This window comes from Delphinus delphis, chromosome X (assembly GCF_949987515.2).
Source record: "Delphinus delphis chromosome X, mDelDel1.2, whole genome shotgun sequence".
Taxonomy (NCBI): Eukaryota; Metazoa; Chordata; class Mammalia; order Artiodactyla; family Delphinidae; genus Delphinus; species Delphinus delphis.
This window is the reverse complement of record NC_082704.1, coordinates 108258591-108280430: the sequence shown is the minus strand read 5'-3', so window position 1 is coordinate 108280430 and position 21840 is coordinate 108258591. Positions and strand designations below refer to the sequence as shown.

General features: G+C 35.3%; 1 protein-coding gene across 8 annotated transcripts in view; it reads left to right on the top strand.

Moving 5' to 3' along the window:
• CNKSR2 (connector enhancer of kinase suppressor of Ras 2) overlaps positions 1–21840 on the top strand; it is a 258494-nt gene that overhangs the window by 94845 nt on the left and 141809 nt on the right. For all 8 annotated transcript variants that reach the window (XM_060001666.1, XM_060001667.1, XM_060001665.1 and 5 more), the window contains 2 exons: positions 2673–2714; positions 18463–18582. In XM_060001666.1, the coding sequence (XP_059857649.1) occupies positions 2673–2714; positions 18463–18582 (162 nt within the window). The remainder of the gene's footprint in view (positions 1–2672; positions 2715–18462; positions 18583–21840) is intronic.

The following is a 21840-nucleotide window of genomic DNA, read 5'->3' as shown; positions in this document are numbered from 1 at the left end:
ATGCATCAGTGCTTCATTCTTTGAATAATACTAAGGCCAGGATCACAAATGTAATCCTTTTAGTCACTGAGGAGGAGCAGCTGATGAAAGTTTTTACAAAGTTTGAAATTTGACTTGCACAATGTATAGCCCAATACAGTGGTTTTGTTGAATTTTAATAAGAAATATATTAATATTTTTAAATTTTAAATAATTGACCTTTCATATGTTGATTTGTATAACTTCATGGCATTTATACTTCTAAAGTTATTGAAACGTAAAACTGCATGAAGACTAGAATTCTACATATTTTAACTTATTTGTGTGAATGCCTATCTCCTTAAACTGCACTTCTCTAAGCCATGTTTTATTCATCCTTACATCCTTAACACAGATGATTAATATTTGCTGAATCAAGAGGAAAAGTACATCTATTATACATTATCCAATTGGTTTAATATATTCAATATTATTAAACTGTTACTAAATATATTTAGATACATTTAGTATATGTAAAATCTAGCTTCAAACATATTAATATACTTAATATTTAGTAATATTTACTGTTTCCATCCATTACAGTTATCCTTTTAGATGCTCAAATTGTTCCATCTCTGGCCAGTGAGAATCTCTTCATGTTGGCTTCTGAGTCCTACTGACACAATACTCATAGTCTTTAATAGCTTCTTTCTATCTTGTGTCACAGTATAATCCATGCTCCTCTTGTACAGTTCCTATCCCAGATCTGGTATTAGCCATTTTCCAGGAAGGCTTGGGAAATGGTATTTGAAGACCACCAATTGTGGGGAGTTCGTTTATTACTAAATTGGTCATTGTTTCTATGCTTTTTCAGTCGACAGAGCTAAGAGAAGCATACAAACATACATACATACATAATACATCAAGAGACTCTGAGGTTTTTACTTAACTTCTTATATATGTATCTGCTTTCTCCCATGCTAAAATTACTTACCAATGTCACCAAGAGTGATAGAATGATACTGTCATATAACTGTTCAATTGCTTCATCCTATAAAACACACACAACAGTTTCAACAAAACAGTAACAGAATAACAACACTACTACCAAACCAACAATATGGTTGCTGAAAATAGTATAAGATTTTGGTTAACAGTTCTTTTTCTTATATCATACTAGGGATGTACAAGTAGAGTATATTTTAAAGAGACTTGAAATAGTTACTCTGTGTGATTATTCTATCACTAGCAGAATATTCATTTAGATCATATTTACTTTTTTCCTTGAGAAGAATCCCTTTGAAGTTTGAACATTTAATCATATCCTCTGATTCTAGGAAGGTAGGTAATTAATGAAACTTGCATCCATTACAGCTGAAGCTAGCTGTAGAGGCAGCATGGGGAAACTGGGCAACTTCCCAGCTTTTCCCAAATCGTCTCTTCCCAGTGTAATTGTGTTTGAAGTTAATTCTGTAAAATTGGACTCTTCCAAATTCAGATGTAAGTACAAATGCACTTTCCAAATATAAATGTTTTATCTACACCTTGGCTCCTCTGTACACATAATTCATAGTTAATTATTAAGAGTTGACTTTATATGAGTATATAGACACAGATATGATGGTGTTTGCAGCAAACTTCTCCTTTGGTACAGAATGGCAAGGCCCAATCCTTACGTATTTCTATTAGTTTGTTAAATGAATTAGGCCAAATTTAACTTTAAAATTTTTGGCCCGATAAGAATATGTACTTCTTCTGACAAGGTATTGTGGTGAAGTGGCATTACCAAAAGCTATGTTGAGTAAGATTCCTTTGTGTCAAAATTAAATTCAGGGGAAAAAATGACGTGGATTCTCATTCCTCGAAATATGCAGTGTTGTGGAATATGGATATTTTTTTCAAAGTTAGATAGCCAAATAATAATTAGTTAACTTTATATTTTAACATAAAAGTAATTAGTTTAAAATTTTTAAATGATACAGAGCAACAATAATTCATACTTAAAATGTTTTTATCATTTACTGTATGCCAGATAGTGCTAAGCCATTTATTTCATTTCCTCATTTGATTCTCACACATCCTTATTGGTTTACTTATAATATCATGCCCATTTTATAAAGTCCTTGAGTAAACTGAACCATAGAAACACGAAGTTTCTAAGCAAAGATCATTTTGCTATGTTACTGCTTATTGTAAGTCTAGCAATTGCAGATAAAAAGACAATGGTGAATTTTTAAAAATAATTTTTTTGTAATTTCAGGAACTCAAATTTAGGCAAGAACTATAAACTTGATATTCATTAGTAGCATATATCAATTTTAAGTGCATAATAAAAGTGTATTTAATATCTTGCAGTAAAGTATTTTTGAGATTTTTGATATGACTATTGAAATAAGTACTAGTGTTTTTCTTAATGTTCCAATCTATAATAAATCAGTATTTGAAATGTTGGAAATATTTCAACAAAATACATTTATCACATGTAAAAGTTTAGACAGGAAATGATTATAGTAATTTTTCCAATATTTGTTTTTATATCTATTCAATGTATATTATCCTTTATTATGTGTGTTTAAAATTAGTAAAATTAGAAAACACAGCTAAGCAAAAATTAAAATCCCTGTAACTGACCATCAGAGCTAACCAATGTGAATATATTAGTTAAAAGGAATGCTTGATTTTTTAAAATTAATGTATATGTTTCTTATTTTTAGGATTGTACTGTATATGAAACAGAAAATAAAATTCTTCATGTGGTAAGTATACTTGGATTTATTTTCACCTTCATTACAAAATATGTATTCCTTTGTTTAACTAGCTATTAAGTAAAAAGCTACAGCCTATAAAAAAGTGAGTCCTGTATATTTTATAGGAAAAGTACAAAAAGATCAAAACGTAACAGGTTATATTAGTTATAACCATTCTATTGTAACTTAATAGAAAAATATGACACAGTACTTTAAGATTGTAGTATGTAGCAAGGTTAAAATGCAATAAAGAATCTAGAGAAAAGGAAATTTGAAATAAGAATTTTTCACTCTTGACCTGTGACAAAAAGAGATCAAAGTATTTGGTTGTATAACAGAGATAATTTACCTCTGTTGTCATTTGGATGAAGTACTTCATAAAATAATCAAACTGCCTTTACTCTGATTCTGTGTTCACCAACCTTCTAAATTTTAACTTGGCCATATTTATTGAATCAATTCATGACTTTGCATGTGTTTCATTTTATTACTAGAAATACTGAGTTATGAGTACATTATACTTTGTAGAAAGGCATCTTCTTTCTTCTTAATGAAGTTTGCTGGTTTTCTTTTTTTAAATAAATTTATTTATTGTATTTATTTACCTTTGGCTGCATTGGGTCTTCATTGCTACACACTGGCTTTCTCTAGTTGTCATGAGCAGGGGCTACTCTTCGTTGAGGTGCACGGGCTTCTGATTGCGGTGGCTTCTCTTGTTGCAGAGTATGGGCTCTAGGCGCGCGGGCTTCAGTAGTTGTGGCATGTGGGCTCAGTAGTTGTGGCTCACGGGCCCTAGAGCACAGGCTCAGTAGTGGCGCACAGGCTTAGTTGCTCCACAGCAAGTGGGATCTTCCCGGACCAGGGCTTGAACCCGTGTCCCCTGCGTTGGCAGTCAGATTCTTAACCACTGCGCCACCAGGGAAGCCCTTGCTGCTGCTTTTCTTTGTTAATCCATTTCTTGGTTAATGCTCATCTGCCCTAATAACTTCACCTCTATTAGATATGAGTGACAGCATAAATAACATTGAAGAAGTTTAGAAATAAATGCAATATATTTACTTCGGCGATTTTGCATTTCAGCTAGTGAGAATTTAAAGATCTTGTCTGATAATGATTGAGACAGTGGATTGCATTAACCAATCAATTCAGCTCAGAAAGCGCTTGTATTTTCATGTTATTATTCTACTGCCCTTCCTGGCCTTTTTACGCAAGGATGGCCCAGCCTTCACTAGAAGGTTGTATACTTGTGTATTACTTTTCTAACAGTAAGAATTATTTTTTAAAAATAATAAAATAGTATAGTATTCCACTTGGTATGTAATGCTGGGATACTTTATTTATTTATCTATTTATTTTTGCAGCATAGTTAACTTTACAATGGAATACTTTCTTATAACAAAATTTTCAGAAAAGTCTCTTTCTAGGTTTCCTGTAATATAGAAGAAATCACTTGGAGTCTAAAAATCTGTGTCTGAATCCTAGTTCTATCACTTTCTATCTCAGTGACCTTAGTCAAGTGATTTAACATTTTTTGAGCTTTTGCTCTTTTTTAAGGTAAATTTTAACAACTAAAAAAAATTTACTAAGATAAAATTATGTTAGTTCCAGGTATACAACATAATGATTCAATATTTGTAAGAGACTTTGTTCTTAATATGTAAGGTGAGCATGTGTACTCATATAACCTAGTAGAGATTACAGTAGCTTGAGATATGCACTAGAACATAAACCGCCTCAGACCAGACCCAATATCTTTATTTTGTCTGGAAGGTAAGGGAGGCATTTGTCAAGAGGAAGGAGAACTTATCACTTATGAAAACCTGCTCTATCCTAGGAATTCCAGAGGCAGTACAAGCATCAGAGTGTTCTTCAATACCTGGGCAAACTGAGATAGCTCAGGAAAGTTGTAAGGTGTGTCTTTTCCTGACATAGATCTCTATTTAAAGATGAGTAAAGAAAAAGAATGGGAAAGAGAAGAGGAAGTATCCTCTCATATATTAGAAGAAAATCTTTCCCCATGAAGTAAGTTTATTAAGAACATCTATTTAATATTCTCAATAAGAACTAAAAGAACATTGTTTTATTAAAATAGAATACCATACTATAAAGAAGGTAAGGCCACTATAAACTGAGCATAATATGGACTAAGAAAACAGTCTCTAAAACTCAGAACATGGAAAAAGAAATTAAACCATGCTGAAAGCAGCAAAAAGCAGACTCGATATTGAAGAAAATTGAAACAGTGAGACACAAGATAAACTTTAATGATGCTCAGTTATTTAGTAAATTACTGAAAAGACAAAAAATGAGAGAAGATAATAGCTATGGAGTATAGATTATGGATAACCCACCTTCAATTAATTGTTAGTTTCTAAGAAAGAAAGTAATAGGAAACAAAGATATAATAGAATAATTTAGAAATAGAAATAGGGAAATTTGGATTACTCAACAAAGTCAGAAAATGTGTTGGAAAGATAACAGCTTCAACAACAAATGAACTTATATACAAAACAGAAATAGAACCACAGACATAGAAAACAAACTTATGGTTACCAAAGGGGAAAGGTGGGGGGAAGGATAAATTAGGAGTTTGGGGTTAACATATACACACTACTGTATATAAAATAGGTAACCAACAAGGACCTCCTGTATAGCACAGAGAACTATACTCAATATTTTGTAATAACCTATAAGGGAAAAGAATCTGAAAAAAAATAGATATAAATGTGTGTATAGCTGAATCACTCTGCTGTACACCTGAAACTAACACATCATTGTAAATCAACTATACTTCAATTTAAAAAAAGAAAAATTTCAAGATATTTTCTGTAACATTTTACAATTTCTATGGCAAGAAGCAACTTTACATTCATTCAACCAGTGGCAAGAGAGAGATGTGAGGTTTTGACTTCAAAGAAACAAATTTTAGAGTGTATTCACATATTTACTCTGAAACCCTAACTGCCAGAAGACAATGGAACAAAATCCATAAGGCTTTGAAGCAAAACTGTTTATATCTAACTAAATTATCATTCACAAGTGAAAGCAATAAAAAGATATTTTTAGATCAGCAAGATCAGTAAAGGACCATTTTGAAAAGTATACTTGAATATGTTTACCAAATAAATGAAACAAAAGTTGAATTCCAGGATAGGAAGGTTGTGGTAGCAAAGGCCTGAAGGTGAACAACAAAACCAGATGAGATGGTGTCTTAGTTCGTTCCCGCTGCTTTAACAAAAATACAGTAGACTGGGTGGCTTAAACAACAAACATTTTTTCACTCTTCTGGAGGCTAGGCTGTCCAAGATCAGGGCACCAGTAGATTTGGTGTCTAGTGAGGGCCTGTTCCCTGATTCATAGAGGGTCTTCACATGGTGGAAGAGGCAAGGGGAGCTCTGTGGGGTTTCTTTTATAACGACTCTAATCCCATTCAAGAAGGCTTCAAACTCATGACCCAGTTACCTCTCAAAGGCTCCACTTGCAAATACCATCACACTGGGGATTAGGTTTCAGCATATGAATTTGGGGGGGATACAAACTTTGAGTCTATAACAGATGGAGAGAAATAAAAAAGTATATGAGTTCTAACTACTATTTTTTAAATGAGGGTTTTTAATGTTAAATCAAAAATATAATGCAAATATCATTGAATTTATATATTTTTTAAAGAGACAAGCTCTGTATTTCTAAATTAAACCACGAAGACTACCATTACTTTCCAGTGGCAGTTATCCTCAGAAAACAAGGATTTCCTGTAAAACTAATGAAATACAAATTTTCACCGATCAATTCATAAACACAAATACACATACACACACTAACACACACTAAAAATATCCCAATGCTGGTGAGAATCTGATGAAATTAGAATGGACACACCGTATTGCTAGGCATGTACGTTCATAAAACCTTTTTAAGTTTTAGTCAATTTCAAGGCTCAAAAACATTAATACTGTACTAACATTTATGTAGTGTTTAACATATGCCTTAGGCACTATTTTAAATGCTCGGTATAAACTAACTCATTTGGTCCTCATAACAACCTTATGAGGTAGGTATTATTACTATCATCTCCATTTTACAGATGAGGAAACGGAAGCATAAAGAGGTTAGATGACTTTTGCCAAGTGACACAGTTGGTCTGGCCCCAGAGTCCATATTCCTATACTATCTTGGGAATCTAGTCTAAAAATAAATTCTAAAACATAATAGCGTTTTCTGTAGAAAGAGTTTATAGCAGAAGTATATGTAATAATGAAAAATAGGCAATAATAGGTTAATGCTTCAGTAAACTATGGTGTATTCACAGGATTAAATATTCTATTTAATACTATTTGAAGTTGTATTTGTGAATATATGATTTATGAATAAATTATCCATAAATAAATTTATGAATATACCAAAAATATTTTGTGACAATATTAATGGAAACATTCTAAATGATAATGTTAAGTAAAAACCAGATTCAAAGCATTATAAACACAGAATAAATCACCATTGAAAATTGAAAAAGAAAATATTCAATATTAATATTTACTGTGTTTATTTGGTAAGATGATAGCTGATGTTTTTTGTTTGTTCATTTCAAATGTCCTCCCAAGTTTCTTCAGTTAGTTTATGTTACTTTTATAATTTTTCATTATAAAAGTAAACATTTATTATGTTTATAATCCTGATGGCCTTGAATGGATAGTTTTATTCTCTACATAATGAAATAGTCAAAAGAAACTTGGACAATCCATAGGTTACATTTCCTGTTCAGCTTTTTTATCTTTAAAATTGGAGAGAGTTGTTTATGAGAAAGTAGTAGACTCTGAGGACCAAAAAGCTGGGTAGAAAAGAGGGTTGGTTGGTTTCAGTGGTAGACAGAGATGTCCATCAATATGAAATGTGAGAATGAATAAAAGGAGACTGGGCAGCTTGGGTTTCCTTGGAATTTGCCATTAAATATAATGGGACAGATGGCAGAGTGTGACCGTAAAGGACAAAAGGAAATGCAGATATCAATGTACTATATATCTGAGTGCTTGTCACCTGATGATAAAGAGGAATATATTTCACCTCTCTTGATTTGATATTTCCCTCTCAGTTAGGCTTTGTCGCTGATTTCGTGTTCCCTGGCGTGCTGGAGCCCATCTGTTTTTGCTCTGCACAGATCCTTGTTTTATACAGGAAATCAGATGCAGGGAATCTGGAGTTCTCTTCAGTTCTCTACCCTACTTTCCCCTTACTGCCACCTTTCACTACAATCTTTGAATCTGGAGACAGAAGCATTCCCGAGAAGCCATTTCAGACCTTGTGCTTTAGCAGACTTATTCTGCTTGTCACAGCTCTGCTGCTCTCGCTGGTGAACCGCGAACACTTGTCAGCTTTGATAAGCTCATGGAAATCCCAGGCCAGGCATTGATCATTAAAGTCACATTGTTTAAATCAGATTGTACTGAACTCAAATACACCTTTTACATTAACCAACAGTGTGATCTTGTATATGGCACTTGCTTTGTGCTAGCATTTTACCCTCATCGTTTTTATAAAAATAATGAGAGGAATAAATAAAGTAAATGCCTATTTTATTATTTTAGTGTTAACACTATCTTTTCGTTGTGTAGTACTTTACAGTTTACAGGGTATTTTCATGAATGCTCTCTCTTCTCTCTTCTCTCTTCTTTCTTTTCTCTCCAAGCTATTTTTTTCATTATTTATTTAGGTTTGATCATGAATTAGGCTTGTTTTGGCTTGTTAACTATTTGTTTCATTTCATGAAAATTTTGTGTGTACTTTTTTCCTTCCTTTAAGTGTATGCGTTCTTTACTCTGAAGCTCCATTTGGGTTGAGATTATTGTTCCTTCTCCGCTATCTAGACTAGAAATGGCTAAAACCGCGTAGAACCAACAGTTAGGTTAAGAGAAGAGCCTGGAGGAGAAAATTAAAAGGTCATTTTAGACTTTGCCCCACCATCTATATCATATCATTTATGTAAGCATAGTTTCCCTCTTCTAATCTCCCAAAACCTTGCGGATGTAAGTACTAGGGCAGCAGCATGCCCCATAATAAAAGTCATCATATTAATATTTTATCTTTAGAGATTTCTTGAAAACAGTGGCGGTCTAATTACTTTATAAAAATAATATTATTTTGGTCCCTGAAGCTGTGAAATGGCAGCTTTGCCAATTATAGACTCTTCTCTTAAAGCTGTGATCTTGGGCCATTGCAAACTGAATGTTTTTGTATGGTTGACATTTTGGTTGTAACTGTAGCATTTGAACATACAAATTATGGTCAGTCTCATTAAAACATGAATTGTAATACTGAGTTTTGTAGATATAAAGCATTAGGATGCTTCTTTGTTTGAAAGTTAATGTGACCCTTCTATTTTGGCCCCCTTCACTGTCTTTGTGGTCAATGTAAAGAAGCACGCTAACTCTATTACCGAAATAGGCCTTGATTTCTTGAGTGTCGTATTAGATTATCTTCAGGTTTTGGCAGTTTGGTGCTTTATTGCTTTATAAATTTTTTAACTGTAAATTAAGTTCTCCACAACTGATGTCTTGTGCAGGAATGAAGACATCCAGATAGAGTATGATGGAGTTAGAAGTTGTTTGTCTTTTATGGGACAAAAAAAAATGTGTGTATACTAATGGGAATGTAACCACACATAAAAAAATCAAAATAATCTGTTTTCACTGTCTTTTTAGTGTGTCTTTATGATTTGGATACAGTATGTAAGTTGGTATATTATGGATGTTTTGCTAATATCACATTTGCTGAAAACATTATGCATTGTAAAATGCTTTCATATTCAGATTGACTCAGAGTGTACAATCCTCACAAAGAGTGTTCATTTTAGTTGTTGAGTCAAGTGAGGCTGAGTAATGTAATAGAAAGAGCAGCAATTTGAGAGTTAAAAAGATTTTGTGTCCTGACCCCATTCTGGCACTTACTAGCTGTGAACAAACTAAATTAGCCTTTCTGATTACGCTGGGGGATTGGAGTGTCTGTGATTTCAAAGGTCTAAATGCCACAAATCTTTGGTGACTAACTCACAAGATCAGTAGAAAACAGTATGACCACATAAAAGAGAGAAATTTGGGGCTTCCCTGTTGGCACAGTGGTTGGGAGTCCGCCTGCCAATGCAGGGAACACGGGTTCGTGCCCCGGTCTGGGAGGATCCCACATGCCGCGGAGCGGCTGGGCCCGTGAGCCATGGCCGCTGAGCCTGCGCGTCTGGAGCCTGTGCTCCGCAACGGGAGAGGCCACAACAGTGAGAGGCCCGTGTACCAGAAAAAAAAAAAGAGAGAGAGAGAGAAATTGAAGGACTATCTTAATCTAAGACCATTCTTTATGTGATCAAAGACACTATGGATTTTTAAAAACTATAGTTATTGTTACTATAAATGTAAAGATTTCTTCAAAAAGATAATTGAATCAGTCTGGAGATGGATATCACACGATAACTTAAACAAGGGAAGTTTAATCTAAATAATTACTAAACTGTGATAGAAGAGTACCGATATAGATGTAAAGAGACTCTAAAGCATGCCCTAGGACTGGGGGAGAGTACCCAAGGAAGGACAGATTGAGGTGGACACCTTCCCCCACACTGAGGGTCAGAAATCATTAGAACAGTCAGGTTGCGGCTTCATTGAGTTGCCTAAACCAGAGCTGGCCCAGACAAGCAGGAAACAACCTTCCAGGATACAGGCAAGTGATGCTGGTAGGAGAGCTCACAGAGAGAGTAGGGTGCTAACGTGGGTATGAGGCTGAGAGGGCCACAGGATGGTGGTCACTGAGCCCAGACTGAGGCTGTGAGGTCACTGAGGGACTGCATAGTCTGGGCATCATGGATGTCCCCACACACGTGTGTCACTGATGGACCTTGTAGCAGAAGCAAGAAAAAGCAAAACACTGCCCAAAGGGAAGAGAAGCCTCCTTCTCCCTGCAGTATCCCTCCAGCACCCTCTACTGGCACAAACTTAACACTGTCCTTACTGTGAAGTAGATATATTTGAAGAGACCTGCCTGTCATCATAGAGGAAACACTGAAGGGTGAATTTGGAGCTGAGAACCAGTAAACTAATAACTGGTACAATGCAATTAGCTCTTTTCTCCATAAAATCATATATGGAAACTTTGAATTTCTCTACTATATGTAAAGACATTGCTCCCAGGTCTCTGCTATTTGTTCCCTATTTGCCCATAAGCTGTATATATAGTGCCTGGATTTTCCAGAAGCTCATCCAATCATAATGAACAGCTTCACTCTTGCTGTTTGAATCTAAAGTAAAATTAAATCATCTTCCTAATAACCTACATCTTATTCGAGCCACTAATATGTCCAGACCCTTGTTAATCTTGAGCCTGGAAAGTAGTGTGCCCAAGAATGAGTACTCCTCTCATCTGTCTGGGGACTCCCTGCAAGCCTGCCTGGCTCTGCTTCCTGCCCCTGAGAGAGCAGGCAAATAGGGTGGAGATTTTCCCAGATCCAGTTCTGGTTTCCAGCTGACTGTTTCCCTATCAGAAATCAAAGGAGCAATGGAGGCTCTTGTCCCACCTTTAATTCAGACCAGGATGTCTCAGGAAGGTAGTTGGAAGTTGGAAGTGTCATGCGTCCACTTCTTGCTCATCAATGTAGGTGCACATTTGGGACTGATGTTCTCTCACTGTTTCGTACTGACTTCATCATTCTTAGATGATTATTATTTTAAAGTGTTATTGCTTCTTTTCCGTGATCAGGAACACAAGGACAGCGTGGTTAATGTCAGTGATGTTAAGGACAAAGCCAAATACATCACCGGAAACACTGTCCCGGGTTGAGAAATCCTTGAGCATAGCAGTGGCATTTGAATCATGGAGTAGACACCCAGTGATTGTTGAATGAATGCATGGCTTAATGAAGCAGTGGTGATGGTGATTTCTTTCCGTTTTGCTAATTGTTTTGTTGTGTTTTTTCCCCACCATCAGAGTTTGAAAGCTAAAGGGATTGCAGACTTTTCCAGGCCTTGTTGGAACAAAGTTCATATGACCTTTATTATTTATTTGCAAATATAGTTGCTTTCTGAAGCTATTTGAAACTCTTTAATCTTTGCTGTGTACAAATATAATTTTTACATGGGTTTAAAGTTGAAATTTTATTCTGTTGTATTAGTTTTTTAAGTTTAAAAAACTTTCTATTCAATTCTCTTTACTCATATGAGCAAGAAATTCTTCCTGTGTTGGGGAACATGTATGTAGATTAATACTTTTTAACATCAATTTAAATTCTCTTTATCAATTTTACCCTTTCAAATTTACCTGTGATTGTTCACTCCTGTGTCTTTTTTTTAAATTTTTATTTTATGTTGCAGTATAGTTGATTTACAATGTTGTGTTAGTTTCGGATGTACAGCAAAGTGATTCAGTTATACATTTATCTATTCTTTTTCCCATTTAGGTCATAATAGAACATTGAGTGGAGCTCCCTGTGCTATACAGTAGGTTTAGGGTACCATTATAATTAGAAATGCAAAATTGCTAGCTCAACAGAGATCTGGCAAGTACTACAAATACTGTATTTCTGAATGAGGCTTATATAATTTAGAGTTCTCACTATTTAATATGGAATAAATTTGCACTATTTTATAAAAACAAAGCTTCTCTTGTTCACCAAAGATGATGCAAATATCCTGCTCAGTTGGCACAGAGTTGTGTGATTTATAATACTGAATTATACTAATATATAAACCAAACAATAAAATATGCTCTGTCCTCTGGACTATTTTAATTGAACTATTATTTATATCAATAACTATTTTAATATGTACACACTATTTATCAAAATGAAACTTTTGTTATTTTCCAGGTTACTGATAAGAAACCTGGATTATTTAAGCTATACTTAAATTGTAGCTTTCACATCATTCTTGCCATCTTAAAATGCATATTCATCTGTTTATTGTTTCCTCAGTTCATCTTGGTTTTATACTCTTGTCCCTTTTATGTATGTGTATATCTGAAAGTAGAAATTTCCTTTTGTAAAACCTTTCGTTAAGCTTATGAACCTGAGGTTCTTTCCTTCGTCAAATGAATGTCTGATTTTTAAATCTAAAGATATTTCTATTCATTTCCTCCAGTATACTCAGAAGAATAACCAGTATTCCACTTATTTAGAAAAACGTAAATAAAAATACTTTAAGTAGCTCAATCATGTCTGGCTGAGTGTTCTCTGAGGCTAAGAGGCTAACTTAAGACTTCTTACCTACTCCTTAGCTTTTCACTATTGTCTGTACTTAGAATGCTTTCTACATTTCCTTTTTAAAATACAAAAGCTAAAACTTCACATATTAATCTAAAAAGTGTATAATAAATTCAGTGATAATGAAAGAATGCTGTTCAGAGATAATGAAATAATGCTATCTGCTAATTGGTTAGTATATTAACGTAAGGTTGCTGTTTTTCGTATCTTCACAGTGACTAAAATGTTGCTTTCACGACTTTTTAAAAACCGCTGTTTATTTTATACTAACCGTGCTATATTCAGATCTTTTTTCCCCTTAAGAACTTTTAGATTTGGGTGAACCAGCCATACACTGTATGCAAACCTATATAAAATATAGTATGTATACAGAACAGAGTATGAAAACGTCCCATTTCTTCCTGAGAATATGCTCTATAATTAATGTTAATTCATATTTGAAATTAATATAAACAACTGGAGAGGAAAACAAGACAATACCATTAAATCCAGCCCATGACACTCTTTTGTTTTAAAAGTTTCTTAAGTCATAGCTAGCCCTCTGTTAACTGCTATTCAGTCACAAATCCTTTGTCACCATTTTGGGTAGTATAAACAGAATCCAGAGGATCAGTTATAATACTCATTGCCATTTTATGTTCCCTTTAACTTTACTAAAGACATATTATTTACTAGACTTTAATTTAAAATTTAAAAATTTCCTTCTGCTGGGCTTCCCTGGTGGCGCAGTGGTTGAGAGTCCGCCTGCCGATGCAGGGGACACGGGTTCGTGCCCCGGTCTGGGAAGATCCCACATGCCGCAAAGCGGCTGGGCCCGTGAGCCATGGCTGCTGAGCCTGCGCGTCTGGAGCCTGTGCTCCGCAATGGGAGAGGCCACAACAGTGAGAGGCCCGCGTACCGCAAAAAAAAAAAAAAAAAAAAAAAATTTCCTTCTGCTTTTAGAACTAAAGATAAATAGAATTTAAAACCCTTTGGTATTTATATTGCAAAAATAGCAGAAGAATCCCCTTTATACAAGTGGTTACCAGTTATCTTCTCGCTAGAAAAGAGTTGTCCTTTTGCTGCTAAAATTTCAAATTTTCCCAGAGAGCTGTGTCTTTCATAGTCTCAGATCTACTAGTCCTTATCTAAACTGTATTCTAAATTGCAAGAACACTTGCAGGCTCACCGTATATTTCATTATACTGTGTAGTTTAAACATGTTATACAACATCCATTTAATACTGACATAGCTTTTAAACAATACAAAAATGAAATTGATCAGAAACAAATGGAGATTCAAGGATCGAAGTAAGAGATGGTAAGCATAATGATTAAGGATTCAAGTTGGCTTTTGGGGTTTTTTTTGGGCCAAGGCAATGACCTTTGTCTATTTATTTAGCCTTGCTTTCTCATCTGCTAAACTGGCTATAATACTACCTACTTCAGGAAGTTGTTAAAAGGATACATGAAATAATGAACTATTTAGCGTTGTGCGGGACACATGGTATAATGTTGATGTTAACTTTTAATAATAAAGAATATATTTTTCTTGCTATATTATAGTTAATTTCTTTTTCTGGACTATTAGGTAGCAATAGATAATACTGTGTTTTAAAACAACATAATATCACAAATTCACTGAAGGAAAAAATTCACTTTTTACAAGGATATGGAAGGCATTGTGCTAAATGAAATAAGTTGGACAGAGAAAGAAATACTCTACGATGTCACTTATATGTGGAATCTAAAAAATACAACAAACTAGTGTCAGCTGAAAAAAATACACAATCTAAAAGCTGAGAATTATGTTTATTTGGCAGAGTTTCTGAGGACTCAAGCCCTAGAGGCAGCCTTTCAGATATCTCTGAGGGACTGTTCCGAAGAGGTAAGGGAGGGGCCAGGGTATACATGGGTTTTTGCAACAAAGACCAGGTAGTGGGAACATAAAAATATGTTAATTAAGAAAACCAGACATCTCAAGTTAATGAATTTAGTACTTTTCTATGTACGGGAAGATATAAGAGCCTCGGCTCATTGAAATCATTCTTTTGATATGCACCTTAGCTATCTAATAAGGCCAGTATCCTGTTCTTTCCCATCCCAAGTCACCTCAGGGTGCACCTTTGAGGATGGCTGCAGTGGCTGAGGGCTTGGTAGTGGGCAGCCCATTTGTCTCCATTCTGAGTTCCCTCAGGGCTCACTGTTGGGGGGCAGCAGTAGTGGCTGTTGGCTTGGTGGCCTCAGCATCCTTTTTTTGCTGATATGGCAGGCAACATTTTTCATTCACACCAGTGAATATAACAAAAAAGAAGCCAACTCACAGATATATAGAACAAAGTAGTGGTTACCAGTGGAAGAGGGAGGGGCAGTATAGGGGTAGGGGAGTGGGAGGTACAAACTATTGGGTGTAAGATAGGCTTAAGGATGTATTGTACAACAAGGGGAATATAGCCAATGTTTTGTAATAACTGTAAGTGGAAAGTAACCCTTAAAAATTGTATAAAAAAAGAAAAAGAAGTTCTAAACCCTACTTCAAGTTCAATAAATAAGTAAATAAATAAATAAAAATAAATAACTTCCCTGGAACTTTGCTGTAGTACCCTTAATGTGGTTTCCTGCAGTGGCTTGATGTATGATACAGTAATGAGTATAGAATTAGCATTTAAAGCCAGGCCATTTTATACCCCTTCTAATTGGCTTATTTAGCCAAGTGCCAAATTGCTACAGTATAAAGATTCTGGTACATTATCTCTAAAACGGGCAGCAAGGTTCTAATGGGGTTTCTTTTCTAAGTCTTTCTATTATTTTTTCCAAAATCTTTAATCTATTAAATCATGATAGCTTCGCTGGTAAAGTCAGTGTTTTGCTCATCTTTCGTATTCCTGGCAGACTTAGCACATAGCAGACATTTGGCAAACAAAATTACTCAAGAAGAGAAATCTGGAAAAATGATTTGCGACTTAATACAGTAGATTTAATTGGTTTTTTTTTTTTGTAAAAACACCTACAATGTAGTATTTCTGCCTTTCTTCCTTCTACTCCACTTTTAAGTGCTTCCAGTGCTTGAATAGGAGAGCTACTATTGCTCATTACCAGCGTGTTATATGAGGCCCTGAGTGTTGTAATGCACACATGTTGAGCCATTTTTGTATATCCATTACCTTCCTATTTATTTATACGTTGGACTCTTTCGAAATATGCCCCAGTTTGTAGAAACCACAAAGCGTTCTTTTTAGCATACTGATTTACTAATTTTCAGATTATCATGCAATTTAAGTATCCTATATAGAAACCCTTCACATTAGCATTGTTTTCCACCCCCTTGAGATAAAGAGAAAATAAGAATGAAAATGAAACCACATATGGAAGGAAAAGAATAGTTAAAAGATTTAAATCTGCCCCAAATTGTTTTTCTTCTTGCCAAACAGTAGCAATTTGAACTGTAGCCAGATTTTGTAAAGTGCTGCCATTCTGTCTTTTCCCCCGTGGCTGCTGATGAATATTTTCAAGAGAAATAAAAATAAAACCACACACACACACAGAGACTGGGGTCCCAGGATGGGCTATATAATATGGGAGTGCAAAATGAAAATATGGAGCCCCTTGTTCAAAAACAATTAAGAATTCCAAAATGGCACCAGCAAAGCATAATGCTAAATGCAGGCCCTTGTGCACAGGTCACATGCCCATGAGGCTGGCCCTGTAAGGTTCCCTATTTCTGAGAGGTGGTCTTCCTGTTGGCACTTTGCTTAGCAGCTCTTCAGGGTAATTACCTTCATTGTATCTCTTGAGAGCACTGAAACTTGAATATCAGAGAGAGTAAAGAGATGTGAACTCTCCATCATGACCGTGCAGTGTGATTACTGGTCATTGTAAGATGGTCAGCAAGGCCATGGCATTAAGAATATGACATAATTCATCCCATGAGTAAGAGCTGAGCCCTTTGAGCTTATGGAAAGCAACAGGGGAGAATAAGCATTTATTTGGTGTCTTCTTTGGATAGGAACCATATCAGACTTTTTTTTATATACATTATCCTGATTAGTCATGCAAACCATGTAAAGTAATCTTTATTACCCCATTTTCTACATGTGTAAACTAAACCTCAAGGATATAAAACAACTTGCTCACAGACACGCCAGTGTGGTGATTGCCTACATATCTTCATACCAAGCCCATGTGCTTTGCATGCTGTCCACTGTCTGTCCTTAGGAGCTGATAGCCACAATAAAAGTGCAGCCGTGAAAAGCAAAGAGCAGGACTGCAAGAAGGGGGAGAAGTTTAGCCTGGCAGTTTCTGTGGGGTGATGAAGCTGAGCCCAGCAAAGACTGAGGCCATGGACCATGTACAGAATGCAGCAAATAAAGAGTCCTGACCAGAAGGAGGGGACTCTCTCCCTTACAGTAGAGTAATGCAGTGGTCAAAGAACAAATGTAACATGTTGGAGATGAATACAAGGTGACACCTTGAGTGCTGCAAAATTGTAGCTCCTCCTACAGTAAAGGCAAGAAAACAAAAACAAAATAAAACAACTTCCAATGTTGGACAACCAGGCTTCAGTAAGTAAATGAGAGTCTGTGAAGCATCCAAGGGCCAGAACATTTTAGAACAGTATATTCCAAGCTTCATTCACTTATGTTCTACTTTCTTCATGATTTTACCATGTCTCAGTCTTAACCATACTATTATGGATGTAACATACATTAAATCTATTATTCTCTATCAGCATGAATAGATTTATACTAACTAAAGCACTAGCTTTCTGTCCTCAATCAAGCGAGTCTACTAATTGTTAAAGCTCATTTGCTCTTCAGTTTATTCAACTCATATTAATTGCCTTAATATGTTCTAGGATCTGTCTACCAGGGGTAGGGGAGGAAGAGAAGTCAGAGATGAGTAGGACATGGTCCCTGCCTTAGAGAGCTTCAGAATGAAGTTATCATACAATTTCAGACTGTTCATAGAACATTGAGAAAGCAGGATTGAGGGAGTGCCAAACTTTGCCCGGAGGTAAGGGGGAGCTTGGAAAGGTAACCTTGAGCAAGAGAGTCTAGACAAATGAGTGGGAGGAGTTCACCGAGCAGATTTGGAAGATTCATCTTCCCTGGATTTTGGCTGGATTGTTTTCTAAACTTTTCTGATCATGAAGTAAAAACCATCAAGGTTTTTGAACTTATTGAATTCACTTCCATCTAACGGTTGGCATCAAGAAGTTTTCAGATTACTAAGATTGTTTAGAAATAATCGTTTTATTTTAGGTCTGATGAATCAAATAATAGAAACAAAACATAACCATAACTTTCTTGAATATTTTGATATGTAGTTCTTATATCCATAATTTAGAATATAGGTGTGCTTTATGTGTGGGTATTTCTTAACCTGAATACCTTTTTCATACAGACTTCATAGAATAAAATGCAAACTACTTTCTTCTACTGTTTTTTATTTTTCCTTGTAAAAAATGTTATAATAAAAAGTGATTTATATGTTACTTACAACATGTATTTACCAAATTTTTTTTGCTTTTTGTTTTTTTGCTTTCAGTGTAAAACTCTTTCTGGAGTCTGTGACCACATCATATCCCTGTCATCAGATCCTCTAGTTTCGCAGTCTGCCCACCTTGAAGTGATTCAGCTGGCAAACATCAAACCAAGTGAAGGGCTGGTAAGAGATACCATGTTTATCAAAGCCACCACCCATCAACAGACAGCTAATGGTATGGGCAGAGCAGTCCCCAAACATGAGAATCCATGAATTTTAACAAGCTTTGAATGGTTTGGGGGTTTTTTTCCCTAGAGGAATTGAGGTAGTGGGAGTCAGTCATGATAAGAAGTTTTATAAAGGTAAATGAAAATGAAAGAGAATTTAAAATGGTGATTTCTGAATTATCCTGTTTACTTTGCTAAATAAATTAGCTTTAGTTACATTTTCACCCCCTACTAAAGTTCCTTAGGTTTAAAGGAAGTTTAAGTTATGAGTTTTATAATAAGAACCACCTGCCCATGAAAATGAGTGTTTTGTTTATTTTGCTTTTGTTTGTTCCAGTTTTAATAGGTCTCTCTTCCCTTAGGTTGTGTAAGCTAAACAAACCTGATATTCTTTATAATTCTACTCTTTCTTTTAAGGGTGAGTAAGCAGGTGGATATTGCTAAAACTAGGCTAACATCTATGAGATGTATTTTTTATTATGTCATAATAAAGATAATCATCTTCTATATTTTGTTCACCTGATGAAAAATTGTATTGGTTCTAAATTTAACCCAAGGGAGAGCTTTTCCTTTAATGAGCCTCTAGAAAGAAAGCATATAATATTAATATTAATGAGGGAGAGACAAAAAACAAGAAACTGGCTGTAGAATATCTTACCTACTACACAACTATTACATGTTAGTTTGTTGCTATAGCGTTTCTACTTTCTCCCTAGAGGTGAATTTTCCAAGGATACTATTAATGATGTTTTAGAAAGTAGGAATCTTGAAAACTAGTGTTAACAACTTAATTCAGATAATATATTCTTAAAGATCTCTATGCAGGTTTAACTTTTTATGTGGCCTTTCTTCTTCAGCCTTATATGTGTGTGTGTGTGTGTGCGTGTGTGCGTACGCGTGCGTGTGTGTGTGTGTGTGTGTGTGTATAACTGTTTCCGAGGGCAAAGCCTTTGTTGGTCACCAGTGAGTTTTTGGTTTGAAGCCCTCTATTCTATAGAGTGACTTTTCTCCTGTTACTTAACAAATTACTTTTGGGTAACTGTAGCTCCTTGTCTTTTTGTGGCTTTTATCTGTATTTTCCTGGAAAGATGGAACTCAGCATCTCAGACATAGACAAAGTATGTCATCATTGTAACCTATAAGTGTTATATCTATGTTATATCTTTGATTAGTTTAAAATTTTTATTTTAATGTTTATAAACTTATTTGAAGTAATATTTATGATTTAAATTCTTACTATTCTTTTTGGTCACATTTACAACGTCCAGTTTTATTTAAAGCATCTTTCCACCCATAGTATTAAAGATTTTCCTTTCAATATCTACCCTTGCAGTAGTTCTGAAGGAAAGAAATCTCTCTAAGCATGATTTGCAGAGTGGGAAATTATGAACTAATTAGATTAGGAGATAGAAAACCTGGATACAAATCACTTACATAAAATAGAGCTGTGAGTGTGATCTGGGGCAGGTGAGGGAGTAAATTTAACTTCCTTGGCCTTGATATTTCCATCTGTAGAATGTTGGGGGTAGGAAGGGATGGACTAGATCCTCTTTAAAGCTCCCTCTAGCTCTGTGAGTTTGCAGTTCTGAGGATGGTATTGTTCTAAGAAAAGAGCCTGTTTTTTTCCCTCTAATGACCACTGAAATAATGGGGGGAAAATAACCATGTGAAGTGAGTCAACACATTGCTCATTAATGGACTAGATGAAAGCTTGATTTTCATTTTCAGTGAAGGTATAGCCCTGGACAGGTCTTTCATTTTTTAAATTTCAAGTACATAGAGCTGGGTCTGCTCTTTGAAATAGTCATGAACTTAAAATGCTAAGCACCTGATTCAGTTAGTCTGGCAGACAGCTGGTAGAGAAAAGAGAACAAGTGAGTGCCTACCATTTTCCGGGTATCATCCTCACAACTCTATAGAGTAGGTATCCTTACCTACTCACAGGTCCTTACCAGTTTGCCGTGTATGACATAGAGGTAATATACAGTAGAGGCAGGGTTTAAATCCAGGTAAATCTAAATGAGGTACAACTTAACAAAGTTTATTCCATTATCCCACATTTAAACTTGGGATTGCTAAAGGGAGGTATGAGACGTTTAGGAGGATGACTTTAAAACTAGAACTACTTAGAGAAATCCATTTTAAAGGACAATCAGCAACACTTCATTGGGAAAATAATTCCAAGGGAGGAAAAGAAAAGGCTAACATGTTGAATATTAATAAAAAGAGTTAAGTGTAAAACCATTTCTTGTGATTCATGTTAAAGGGGAGATGACTAAATGGAAATTTTATACGAGTTACTCAAGGCATCGTTTTAAAAATCAGCCACCTTTAAGTAAGTTTAGTCAGTCACATTTGAAATAGATTTGAGGATTTTGGTAGCATTTAGCATGTACTTAGCCATAGGAAGTGTTTAAATGAAGGAAAGAAATAGAAAGACGTGGGAGAATACCAAGCTTTAATGAAGTTTAATCAGCTTAAAACATCTGCAGACAGTCTTCTGGCTCTTTCAAAACAGAACATCTCACATAGGTAAAAGGTAACTGCTTTGTTCTTGCACTGATAAACTGGATAGATTGTTCATCAGCTTTCTACCTAATTAGTCAAATCTCGTAGAATGTCTTAGTTTTGACAGTCCTGAGCATTATAAGGAATGGTGGGAAATGTTCTTAGTAATGGTTAAAATATATCAAACTAGCTTCTAAAATGCTTTTAAACAACAATAATTAGCAGAAAGTTAAAGGAAGGAAAATGAGAGCTATTGGAACATATCAAAACTAGATCAGAGCCAAGAGAGGTTGAATAGAGAGGAAAGGGCTTGGGGAGCATCCTTGGGGAAGCCTCTTTGCCTCAGAGAGTTCTTTTGCTGTTTAGGCACTTGGACTATCTCCAAATATGCCTTCTTCCATTGCCTTGACTGTGAGGTGGCTTTGGCTCCCGTTGGTTAACCGACATTTGGAGACGGTGAAGCAAATGTCATTTTGGCAAGCTGAACAGAAGAGAGGGAGCTGTTGGAGTCAGCTCCAGAATTAATTAATTGGTTTAAAAAAATGCAAGAAGGAAGAATGAAGATTTTGATGAAATGGAAGACCAGATTTATCTCAGTTCCAGAAAAAGAGCCATTTGAATTACATGTCCTCCTGCTGTTTGACCCTTTCTCAGAGGTGACCAAGTGATCAGATGTATTTCTGTGGACTCTTCATTATTCAGAAGA